We start from the raw sequence: 12,790 nt of genomic DNA on the forward strand, positions 1-12,790 counted from the left end.
AAAAATAATCAACCTATAAAAAGATATCACTATTTTGATGTGAATCTTTCACTATTTAAAATAATAGGATTACTACATATTTTCTCTAGATCAACTAAAGGTTACACAAATATATATCATCAAGAATAAATCTTGACTTTCATAATAAAATAACCATCACCAATAAAATAAATTTAACAATAAATAAAGGTAGAGGATAGATCTCATTAAACATATGGATACTTGAAATAATTAATGAAAAAATTTTTTAAAATCAAAACCATTCAATTTATAGTTATCGATACTAGAAACAACATACTAAAAGTTTATTATAATGGAATATAATCAACTATCATTTGATAAAATAGCATCAAATTCATATTTTTCTTCTTCTTTCACGTTGCTTCAGCTTCTTTTAACGGCACCGCTGCTGATTTCCGCACGCCACACAACTTTTCCATGCTCACAACTTTATAGCAGTCATATTTGGACTTTCTTTTTTTTTTTGTTATTTTAAAAAGATATGGGTCCCGCATGAGGAGGGCACACCCACAATTTTCTTAGGCATCAAACTCATGATCTCAGCATGCATGGTAAGGGCAGAAACTATGCTATCCAATGACTTTACAATCATCAGCAAATATATTCAGCCATCTAAAATAACAGACCACCAGATCATGAAATTGCTGATTTCAGCTTTCCACTTTTTATGTTTAAGTAGGTAATTATGGATTCAGAAGGTGATGGACCCATTTTTCCAACACAGATGGGGAGCCATACCAAGGCCTCATTCTATCATCTGAACCAATTGGAGAGTGACAAACACCATCCAAGCTCATGTTTAGTGCACCCTCTAGATGCGCTGACATTTCAGGAACCACACCATCACCCCACACATCTGCTTGCCCGCAGAGCTGCAAACATAATGCAAGCTGTTAATACTTCATGCTGAAAGAGAAAAATCGGAGGGGAAAAAAGGGGGGGAGAGAGAGAGAGAGAAAGAGAAATCCTAAGGTGGTTTGCTAGATATTATAGAAGCAAGGCAGATGCATGCATGTCTCACATCATTCGGTAGTATTTTGCAATATGCTGCCAATCAAATATCAACCTTCCACCAGTTTCATCCAGCCAGCTTAGAACCAGCGTCAGCATATGCTGAACATGGATATGGTCTTTTATGGTCATTTGAAGCATCAACCAGATGGATGTTGCTCGCACACGACTATTGAGGCATTACAAATCTGTCCAAAGGATGCCACATACCTGTTTTTTTTTTTTGGGTAATCATGCCATATACCTGTTTGTAGCCCTGACCAATGAAGTAGGCACGCAAGGTTGGGGTAAGCGAGATGGATTTATTGTTGTTAACATTTGGAACTGATTCAGCCATGCCCTGGTCCTTATCGATGGTAGGGGTCATGCCAGAAGTAACATCAGAATTGCCAGCTAAAGTAGCTCCTTGGATATACCTGCATAAAAGAGCTGAAGTTATTGCATCATATCCAAGATCCCGTGTGTAGAATTGCTACTATTTTTTACTTTCTTGTTACATTAATTTCTTTCTGGTCTAATCATCTGATAATGTTTATTTATTTATATTTATTTATCAAAGAAACATTGTTGTCTGTGAATTAAGTTGCTCGTGTCTCCCACATATTTATAGATGCAAGAAAAATACGTGATAAGTTGTCTGGTCTAGAAGATTTGGCTTGCTTGGTGCTGCCTCTCAAGTATTATCTGAAGTGAAGTATCAAAAAGAACAGAAAAAATTGCACAAAGTACTAGAGTTGCAGGATGAACCTCGATATAACTTGTAAACAATGCACATGATAACCATACTGATTAGCTTACCTTGAAATGCTGTGTAAAATCATTGCGTCATACTGTTTATGAGGTACATATGCCGGTAATATATGGAAATTGCTTCAACAGCTACTGCTACGAAGAAGATGGTGGAAATACCTTCCAGCAATACATACATATTTTCGTTGTGGCGTATAAACAGCCGGTGCACAATTTTTTTCAACATAATCCAGTAGGCCTCTGGTTTGATCGATGACTCCTGGCAAGCCCGCCGGAGGTGGCCTGAAATAACTAGAGGAATTATCAATCATTATCCAACATATATGAGGATGACAAAGAGAAGACTAATAGTTGATAAGAATTTTGCATAATCAGATTTGACCATCATCGTGCAATATAATTTTACTTCAGTAAAATCTGCAAGTAACATAGCTCAAGCCGGGAAGGAAAAAAAGGTTAGAATCCGCAAATTGAAACTTGGAGTAATGGTTGTTTTTTATAGCAGTGAATATTTTTATACATCCTCTATATCTTAGTCATTCATATCTATTGTGGAGAGACCCACCGATCGGGACCAATCCTCCATCAAGACGCGTCCAAAACGATGTGGTAGGTCACACTAGCTATGAATCCAGGACCATCAATTCGGCCAACCACGACTAACAACCTTGATTATTATCAATCATTATCCAACATATACGAGGATGACAAAGGAGAAGACTAATAGTTGATAAGAATTTTGCATAATCAGATTTGACCATCATCGTGCAATATAATTTTACTTCAGTAAAATCTGCAAGTAACATAGCTCAAGCCGGGAAGGAAAAAAAGGTTAGAATCCGCAAATTGAAACTTGGAGTAATGGTTGTTGTTTATAGCAGTGAATAATTTTTATACATCCTCTATATCCTAGTCATTCATATCTATTATGGAGAGACCCACTGATCGGGACCAATCCTCCATCAAGATGCGCCCAAAATGATGTGGTAGGTCACACTAGCTATGAATCCAGGACCATCAATTCGGCCAACCACGACTAACAACCTTGATTCAGAGAAGGTGCAAAATATTTAATGCACAATAAAGGGGCCAGAATGTAGCCTAATGGCTTGCAAAGCTAGACCTAACAAACTTATAGATTTCAACTAGCAGCTTATGGGCTCAATCTCCAAATAAAAGAGGTACGAAGGGGACTCCTAAAGTAAGTAAGCAAGAACACTCAAACACTCTATAGCTCTCCCTCGCTCTTCCAACTCTTGTACTATTCTCTCTCTACTGTTTCCAAAGCTCCAGCTAACTTAAACATCAAAGGGTCCCCCATCGAAATATCCCTTGCGAATGTGGACTTCTTTTGTAGTACCCTCTGACATCACAAATTACGACGGCATCTAGCTCCCCCATATCAGCATCTCTCCGAAGTTTTGCAGCAACAAATTAGCATCAGAGGAAAGCTTAGGCTCCTTTGAGAGAACAGAAAATATGATTGCAACGAGAGAGCAAAACTCCACCGCCTCTCGTTGACAATCCATCGTCACAGCCAAAGCAGTGCTGCTTGTGGATCTGTTGCAGTAGATCCATTGCTATTCGATTCCTGGCTCACCATATCCCAGTACTAACCTGTGCCATGCAACAACTCCAACAAATGATGGAGTAACAACAGCACATGTAGAACCAAACTCCCAAGCGGTTCCCTTCCATCTCAGCTGGCGGTCTCGCTCCCAGAGTCCAAAATCCATCCCCCAGTGGCACTCCCACCACTACACTGCCATTTTAGTTCATTCATCTTCCTATCGAAGCTTGAGGGAAGAGGCACACCTGGGAAGTTCTTCATCCATCGATGATTCCATCCTAGCCTACTTCCTTAGTCCTAAAAGATCTTAGCAGGAGGAGGACCTCAACAAGAGAGTTCAGGACATCGAGCGTCATCTTGGTGAAGTCCAAGATGAGCCTCATTGGAGCAATGATGGTCTTGACTAAGGGTGGCAATTCATGTTGGCAGGTCATAAACGGATCAATCCGTTTACGACACGACCCATATAACCTAAGCACGAATACGACATGATTATTAAATAGATTGGGATTCACAATTCGTACACGGACTACTTATTAAAGGGTCACCTGTATAATCCGATTATTAAATGAATCATGTCGGATCGACACGAACACGACACGTTTATGACATGATTAACAAAATATACATAAAAATCTTAAAAAAATTAAATAAATCTAATTTTTTTGGGGGTTCAGCTAAACTGTAAAAGAATATCAGTATGTAGAAATTAAAGCAAGCTTTTTCTGTTAGATTAAAATGGTTAGGTATTGTTAGGGTTTAGATTGTTATAAACTTGATAGAAATAATCTTTCTTTTTAATAAAATTATAAAAATATGAAACAGATTATGCGGGTCTATTTTGGGTTCATGAGTCAACCTGTGAATGATACGAATTTTGTGGGTTGTAATCGTATCGACCCATTTTCGACCTAAACCTACATAAGCTTAACCCAGAACCAAATTTTTCTGTATCACGTTCATGTCAGGTTCGCATATCATGTGAAAAATTGCCACCTTTAGTCTTGACTTCAACTCTCGACCCCCATTCACCCAGATCAATCAGAAGGAATTGATCCCAACTCGATTCAAGATATCTCAACTGGAGCTTTATGATGGCTCCACAAATCCTCTTGATCATCTGTAAGATTATAGAGCCCTCATGATGCTGTAGGATGCTTCAGATGTCCTCTTTTGCCTCGCCTTCCCAGCCACCCTCAGAAAGTCGGCATGTGTGCATTCTAGACTAAAACCAGGGTCCATTCATTCATTCCAACTAAGGACAGCCTCTTCTTCCTCCAGTATGAAGAGAGTGAGTCACTGTGCAACTATATCCTGCACTTCAATGCTGCCATACTGGAAGTGCAGAGCCTCGATCACTCAATGGCAATGTCAGCACTCAAACGAGGGCTGCGAAATGAGCATCTTTTTTTTTTTCTCGATAAGAAGTTCTCGAGGGACTACACTGACCTACTAGTCTAAGCTCGAAAGTATGCTCAGGCCAGGAAGCTCAAAAACTCCACAGGTAGGCTGAAGGAAAGAGGACCTCCAACAAGAAGAGAAATCAGGAAGATCCCCGATAGCTCAGATCAAGAGGAAATCTTCTCGATCCTAAAAATGCCACCGCAGAGGAGTCCTCCCTGATGGTTCGACAACTACATTCCTTTGTCAGCCCCCTGACCCCAGATCTTGATGGAAATCAAGGACCAAGGGTACCTGCGATGACTGGGTCAATGAAGTCCTCTTCAGATAGGAATAGAAGTACTATTGTTTCTATCACGACCACGGCCATAACATTGAAGAGTGTCATCAACTCGAGGACAAAATTGAGGCCTTGATCGCAGGGGCTAGCTACCTCAGTAAATATGTTCGGGAGTGGCAAAATCGAGCATCCGACGAGGAGAATAACGACAAGCAATCAACGATTAGCATCATCAGCACCATCTCCACCCCAGTTGATGGTGTGGGGTGCAGGAGACTTGGGGGCATCACTTTCCTTTTTAATTTTTTTGGGAAGTTAATGGCACTGTCATCGCACAGCCAACGATAGCCAGCCATGATGTAAATACAAGCTCTGCCTATAATGAAAATTTATCTAACCTTTCATTTCATGATGTTGTCTGAAGGGTAAAATTGCTAGTTGACCCAAAGGAGGAGAGATTAGAGCCGAAGCTATGTCGAACGATACTCGACTCCAGTGATGGTATCCTTGAAGCAGCCTCAAAAGGCTCATGCGGTATATGACAATCCAATCAGGATAATTGAATCCTCCAATTTGTTTTGAATTTGAAATAATATGATGGACGAACGACGGAAATTGAACCCGTGCATGGTGGATTCACAATCCACTGCATTGATCTACTTGGCTACATCTGCCCCCAGCCATGCAGGCTCATTGGGTGCTGGTTCCTCAAACTGCTAGTGCACTTGAAGTGAAGCATGCAATTACGCCTCCCTTTCGAGTAAGCTCCGATGTCTTATTTTGCTCTTCCAGTTCGTAAAGGATCTTAGCCTACACTGGTTATCGACTGATCTCGCATGCAGACAAAGCCTCAAGCCTCCCAAGGCTCAAGGATTGAAGGTGGCTCAACATTCAAGAAAGGGCTAAGGACTCCCTGAGGTTTTCCATAGCATGGAGGCTTTGCCCTCAAAAATCCAATATGGCCCACTGTAGCCACATGGCCCGCTGTAGCCAACCAGGACAACATCTCAAAAAATTCAACATCGCCCATTATAGCCTTCCCACTGTAGCCACATGGCTCACCATAGCCAATCGGGGCAACCCTCCAAAAAATCTAACGTGGCCTACTGTAAGCACAGATGGCCCACTGTAGCCAACTAAGACAATCCCGCAAGAAATCCAACATGGTCTATGTAGGGTTTTTGTAGTGCCCCATAGCCTTGGATGTGACCACAGGTGGAGCCGATCGATAGGCTTCAGATTCACGATGACGGGCATGGTCATAAGCTAGGACAGGAGTGATCCTAGGGTGGAGGTGGTATCTAGCATCCACAGGCTTGAGGTTCAAGCGATGAAGACTTTGAGGAGCTTGGTTGGGACTCCGGATACCAGGGACACAAGGTGGAGCGAGAAACTAAAAAGGGGCTGAAGATTGCGGTGGAAAGCAGATTTTAGAGAACTGGATCGATTCAGTGCCAGACTTGATTGACCAAGTCTGAGAGTGACAAAAAATAAGCTCTTAAAAAAATTGGCACGGTACACAGGTTAGCCGACTCAGTTTCAGACTGAGTCGACTAAATGTCAGGTTAGTCGACTTAGTCTGAGACTGAGCTGACTCAGCTGCATGGGCTGAGCATAGCAGGATTTCTTATTTCGTCTGGGATCAAATTTTGATCTTAAGGTCTTAAGATCTGGTTTGTTAGGTCTTAAAGTGGCTAACTCAAGGGTTTAGACTCGGATTAAGTCTAAGGGTGAGAGCATGTGAGGCATGGGTGTACATGGGCTCGAGTGAGTACTTTCATGTAATTGAATTTGGCCAGGAGAATTTATTAGGGTTTGGGTGTAAACCCTAAGATATATAAACCATGTATTGTAACATATTGAGGATAGAACCAATACAAAGCTTTTCTCTCTAAATCCTTCATCTCTCTCTAGTTTGCATGCTGCTCTAGGTAGAGATTAAGCAAAACCCTGATGTTGCCTCCTTTGGTGCAGGTTGCGGTGTTCTCAAGTATCCACATCCTGAAAATCTGCATGACAAATTGATATCAGAGAATGGAGCATGGAGAAGGAAAGAGATGCCAAGATTGAAGTTCTCTGTCAAAGATATCTTTCTTAATCAGATCTGTGTTGTTGTGATTGTGGTTTGAGATATCATATGTAGCAGGTTGAAGATTAATTTTAAAAAATTTGACAGAGAGTGGATAGAGATCTATTTACTAAGTAGCATGTCATATTAACAGCTCTAGCCCAAAAATCCTAAGATAAATCTAATTAAGAAAGTATACATCGTGCTTTCTCTAAAAAAGTCATGTTCATGTATTTTGCAACACCATTCTATTATGATATCTTTCTAACTATGTGATGCCTTACAATGCCTTCCACCTCATAGAACTCGTTAAAGTAATGCTTACAAAATTCTATAGCATTATAAGTTCTCAATCTCTTGATCTTCTGGCTAGACTGTTTCTCAATAAATGATTTCCACTTCTTAAAAAGAGAAAAGACTTTATTCTTATACTTTAGAAAATATATCCAAACTTTTCTCAAAAAATTATCAATAAAAGTCAACAAATACCGAAAATCATCTTTAGACTGAATGGGTGTAGAACCTCAAAAATAAGAATGGATATAATCCAACATACCCTTTGTCCTATGAATGGCTATGCTAAACTTGACTCCAGAATGCTTTCCATAAAATAATACCCACAAAAGTCAAACTTTCTAATTTTTTGACTACACAACTGATCCCATTTGCTCAAAATAGACATACCTGCCTAAGTCATATGATCCAAACATATATCACAAATGAGTACTATCCGAATTTGGATCTGTTGAAGAAACTAATGCGGCATCAACAACTGTGCTATCCTAAAGCAAGTAAAAGCTACGAGACAATCTACCTTTAAGCATAATAATTAAGAACACCTTTTGAAACTTTAAAAACTACATCTTCATTAGAATACTGAAAACTATGTGAGTCAAGAGCACTCAAAAAAATCATTCTTCTTCAAATCTAGTACATGCCACACATCAAATAAGATCCTAACAATACAATCATGCATCTTGATCTGTTCCTATACAGACAATCTTATAGGGTATATATTTTTCATGAGCACAACACCACTATCAATAGGATGATAAATGAAAAATCAATCCTGATGAGGACACATATGATAAGAACATATTAAATCAAAAATCCAAGCATCTTTAGATAAATTAATAGATATTGAGAGAACATCAACACCATCAGAATTATCCTTTACTATACTGGCCAAATCACCAGCATTAGAGATATGGTCGAAGTTTTTCTTCTTTTCATTGAGTTTAGGATAATCAAATTTTTAGTGCCTTTTCTTCTTACAATAATTACAACTTAGTCTTTCTTTCCTTTTTCTTTGGATTTTGATCTGTCTCTTTTACGTTTTTACTTGAACCCAAATTCATTTCTTTTAATCAACCTTTAGCAGCCAAACTATCAGCCTAATTTTCATCCTAAGTTTCAAGTATCCTTTCTTTAACTCTCTCATATTCAATGAAGCTCTCACATCTTCCATAAAGAGTATCTCGATCTTATAGCATAGTATCAACAAAATGCTCGAATGAGGAAGGTAATAAATATAATAGAATAAGAGCTTCACCCTCATCATCAATTTTCACATCAATATTTTTTAAATTTTAAATAATTTTATTGAATTCATCAAGATTGTCTTTAAGAGACATACCTTCATTCATCTGAAGAGTGTAAAGCAGCTGCTTCAGATAAAATCCATTTATTAGAGACTTTTCCATATAGATTTTCTCTAGCTTGAGCCATAATCCTGCAATAGATGACTCCTTTACAACTTCTCGCAAAATCTCGTCTATTGGAGACAACTGAATCGTGCTGTGTGCATGCTCTAGGAGATCATCCTTATTATTCTCTAACAATATCATTGACAAAGCATCTCTATTCTTTAGCACCTTCAGCAATTCCTACTTAACCAATAAGACTCATATCTTTACATGCCAAAGACTCAAATCATTCTTGCCATGGAGCTTTTTGATCTCAAATTTCGAAGCCATCATGATGAAATCACTAAGAATAAAAAATAAAATCAATGATAATTAAAATCCAAAATAGATCTGATGAACAAATCAAAACAAATCTGAACCCCAAGCTCTAATGCCAGATTGTTGTAAGATTACTTGTTAATTAATGTGAAATCTGAAACAAAAAATCACATGCAAAAAAAAAAAAAAGAATGCAATAATTTATGTGGTTCGACCTTTGGCCTACGTCTATGGATGAAGATGATGAGAGATTTCACCATATCAAAAAACTAAAGTATAAAAAGTATATGGTAGCTTAAATAACAAAAAATGATCCTTCAATAATAAAAGAGGTGTAATTACAATATATATATAGCCATCAAATTCTAAAATAAAAAAAAAATCAAAATATTCAAACAAATCACTAAAATCTAAAATAGATCGGATTTGTACCATGAGTCACAACAAATTCAAGCCATATTCAACAGAACATGTTATAACTATCTGTAGGAGTGGGCACTAGCTGTAATTTACATCTTTGTCCATTGTCGGAGATGAGAGGACCCTCATCAGCTTGGCACTAAGATTAGAGGTTACATGGCTGAGCTAGGAACTTGACCTCGAAAGTTGGTTGCTTTTGCTCTACTTGGCTTGACCATATGGTTGGTAGGGTTGACCCGGTCTGATCATGTTGATGGAGTTGCCATGTCAGTTGTATGCTATTCAAATCTAATAGCACCATATCACCATGTTTATTTGATGCCAAATCAACATCTATTGTAAAAGTACAAATTTGATAGAAAACAACATATATCATGATAACTAATATAAAAACAGCAATAACCAAAGCTGTCACACCAAATGAGAAACTGCCCTCGTGTTTTTGCAAATTAAAGTGGATATAAAGGACAAGAACTATAGTTAATCTCTGATAGATGGAGGGATACTTGATATAGCTCATACTTTGAGATTCAGTGAACAAATTGTCTATTTTGCATCAATGGTACCAAATGCAAAAGCATATGCATATATGATACATTAACAAAATCATACATGTGAGGGGATCCAAGAGTGAGCAGTAGAGAGATATGAGACAACTCGAATTCTTCCATGTAGATGCGTGCGAGCCATCCCCCTGCAGAATGACCTATAAATGATATGCTCCCACCTACACAAGATGCCAGAAAAAAAAAAAAAGCAAGCAATTCGATCCCCTTGTGATTCCAAAATTCAATAATCAAATGCTAGCACACAAAGAAAAATAAGCAAAGAAAAGCCAAAGCCGAGAAACTACCTCACCCAAAAGAGAGATGTATGAAAGAAAGTGTTAACATTATGTAAAATGCTATAGGTACTTCGAATCTTATTAAAGTAAGAGAGTAGTTTATTATAGAGTCAAAATAAACTAGCTAACCTAATGATTGGAGAATAAGGAATACCTTTATCTCGTGGACAGAGCTGATTTGCCTCGGAGACAGCCTCATCAACTCTTTCCAGATACCTAGTGGTTGGAATGGATGAGAGAAAACAATAATTTTATAAAAATAGAGTAAACTATAAAAATTCTTCTAAAATTTATATGTATCACACTTATATCCAATAATTTGTAAGACCTATATTTACACTCAATTAAATTGACGACGTTTGTGCATCATGTAAAATGTCAAAATTAATTGTATTTGGGTAAGGAGGAAGATGCACACTTTTTTTTTTTATATCTTTGGATAGCTATTATTTCTAATATAAAGTTTAGATTCTATTTAAGATTAATTGTTTGGTTAATATTCTATTAAGTTATTTGTGAAAAGTGTTGGATAAAGTTAAACAATGGAAGGGCCTTTGAACTATTAAGTGTTAAGTGTAATTAATCCTAATCTTAGCATGAAAGAGATCGAGGAAGCAAGATAACTAGTAGCACATAGTACCAGTCGAGTACGGGGCGGGGGCCAAGGGTGCCCTTCCAGAAGTTGGCATCGAGGAGACCGGCGGCGTAGCGGAGCCAGTCGAAGCGAGACACCCTGGCCACCACCGAGGGGATGCCGTACCTCTCCCTCAGCGCCATGGCCAGACCTTGGTAGTCCCCTGTGTTGTTTCCCAGCCCCTGCCACATACCGTCACCACACACAAACTCAGCTCAGCAGGCATCAGGGGAGTAAGCTAGCAAATAAGCAAACAAATGGTTATATGCAGAGAGAGAGAAAGAGAGATTAAGTGAGGAGGAGGAGGAGAAGCTGCTCAACTGGTAGAATGACGGCGGGGCGAGTGCCAGCGGCAGCGGTGAGAAGAGAGCCAGGAGGGATGGGGAGGAGAGACATGAGGACTTGTTGTGCGAAGCGGAAGGAGCAGAGGAGCAGGAGGGAGATGGCTTGTATGGCCTGGTGATGGAAAGAAGACGGACCGACACGTCAAAAGAAAGATGACGGACGGATTTGGTAAACGAAAATGACGGATTGTACCAACCCAAAAAACTAAAAAAAATTGCATTAAAAAAAAAAAAAAAAAAAGGTGACAGATTGACGAGGCAGAACCCAGACCAACGAAGCGGAAGTTCGGGGCTGATGCCTTCGACTTGAGAACATGGGCTTGGTTTTCGTACACGCTGGTGGTCCTGGAGGTTTGACACTGGTACACTGGCACCTTTTGTTATTTTCCGCCCCTCTTAAATGATGGCTTCAATTTAATTCCCTCCACAAAAATAATTTCTGTTATAAAATTTTCAGCTCAAAACTTTTTTTTTTTTTTTGATACATTCAGTCCAAGAGTTTTCTCCTTACTTGCTAACAGTAACTCTCCAAAATTTTAAAAAATATTATTAAAATTTAAAATAAATTATAAAAATCCTCCTAAGATTAAACCGACATTATATTTATATTCAATAATTTACAAAATCTACACTTATATCTTTCATATTTATTTTAAGCATGCAATTTATCCATGTCATTTAACAAACTATTAATCCAAACAAAATCCAAATTTCATATCATAATAATTTTATGAAATAATCAAAATAATCTTCAATAAATGAGCAAAACGTAGTCGGAACTCATCTTTTTCTAATAATTGATCTCCTCTACTTTCATCAATAGTCTCCTCCTATGTAATCTACTCTCCAGCTCTCATAAGGATGGGACTAATTGTACTTGCCGATTCAACTTTTTTACTCACACTAATGACGTGCTCCATCCGCTATATCTATCAACTAGTTTAGTCATGTCGTCACCCTAGTCCTCTGCCTCTATTGCTATGGAGATGGTGGTGTCATCCATATCTTATTATATCACAGTAACTATAATTTCAAAAAAAATACATATGAAGCTCAAATATTGTATCCATCTAGCTCAAAAAAAAAAAACTCAAAAAGCCATCAATAATTCAAAGATTATAACAAAAAGATCAAGAAAAAAAAAGATCAAGAAAATTTTTTTTTGAAGTATACAGTATATTGATGCCACGATTCTCATGAGGATCCTTTTTGAACATGACGACATACTTATATCTGAGATAGAGAAATCAAAGATAGCAGTAATCATGGCCGACAAAATTGATGCCCAGATGGTAGACACAGCCAAAGTACTCGAGCTCCCAGCCACTCTAGCTCCGTTCGACGATCTCTTCCTCTCTATTCTACAACACCATCCTTAACCCCTTCTCTCTCACAAGAAACCAAAAGAACCCAAAGAAAAGAGAGAAGAGATCGGTCTCTATTTTCCTTGGAAGCGATTCGAAGAGGGGAGGTGGGGTGTATG

The 12,790-nt window shown here is 38.4% G+C and overlaps 1 protein-coding gene across 2 annotated transcripts; it reads right to left on the minus strand.

The window, feature by feature from the left end:
- Window positions 1-577: 577 nt before the first annotated feature.
- Window positions 578-11,446, minus strand: LOC105061130 (uncharacterized). Of its 2 annotated transcripts, none has more exons than XM_073246014.1 (7): window positions 11,285-11,446; window positions 10,970-11,145; window positions 10,484-10,545; window positions 10,098-10,212; window positions 1,942-2,064; window positions 1,277-1,448; window positions 578-893 (listed from the first exon to the last, which is right to left on the minus strand). In XM_073246014.1, exons 1-7 carry the CDS (start codon window positions 11,357-11,359, stop codon window positions 705-707), a joined length of 912 nt encoding a protein of 303 aa, XP_073102115.1. In that variant the 5' UTR covers window positions 11,360-11,446; the 3' UTR covers window positions 578-704. The 2 variants fall into 2 exon arrangements, with proteins under 2 accessions (XP_073102115.1, XP_073102116.1); XM_073246015.1 differs by having other exon boundaries at window positions 1,942-2,073; window positions 10,970-11,201; window positions 11,285-11,423.
- Window positions 11,447-12,790: the final 1,344 nt, after the last annotated feature.

The sequence above is a fragment of the Elaeis guineensis genome, chromosome 11, assembly GCF_000442705.2.
Source record: "Elaeis guineensis isolate ETL-2024a chromosome 11, EG11, whole genome shotgun sequence".
Taxonomy (NCBI): domain Eukaryota; kingdom Viridiplantae; phylum Streptophyta; class Magnoliopsida; order Arecales; family Arecaceae; genus Elaeis; species Elaeis guineensis.

Bases quoted from the DNA above. Each gene is read 5' to 3' on its own strand.
- LOC105061130 (XM_073246014.1), bottom strand. From the start codon at position 11,359: ATGTCTCTCCTCCCCATCCCTCCTGGCTCTCTTCTCACCGCTGCCGCT. The intron at 11,146-11,284 runs GTTGAGCAGCTT...GGTATGTGGCAG, and splicing joins GCCCCGCCGTCATTCTACCA to GGGCTGGGAAACAACACAGG. The intron at 10,546-10,969 runs GTACTATGTGCT...TCCAACCACTAG, and splicing joins CCCCGCCCCGTACTCGACTG to GTATCTGGAAAGAGTTGATG.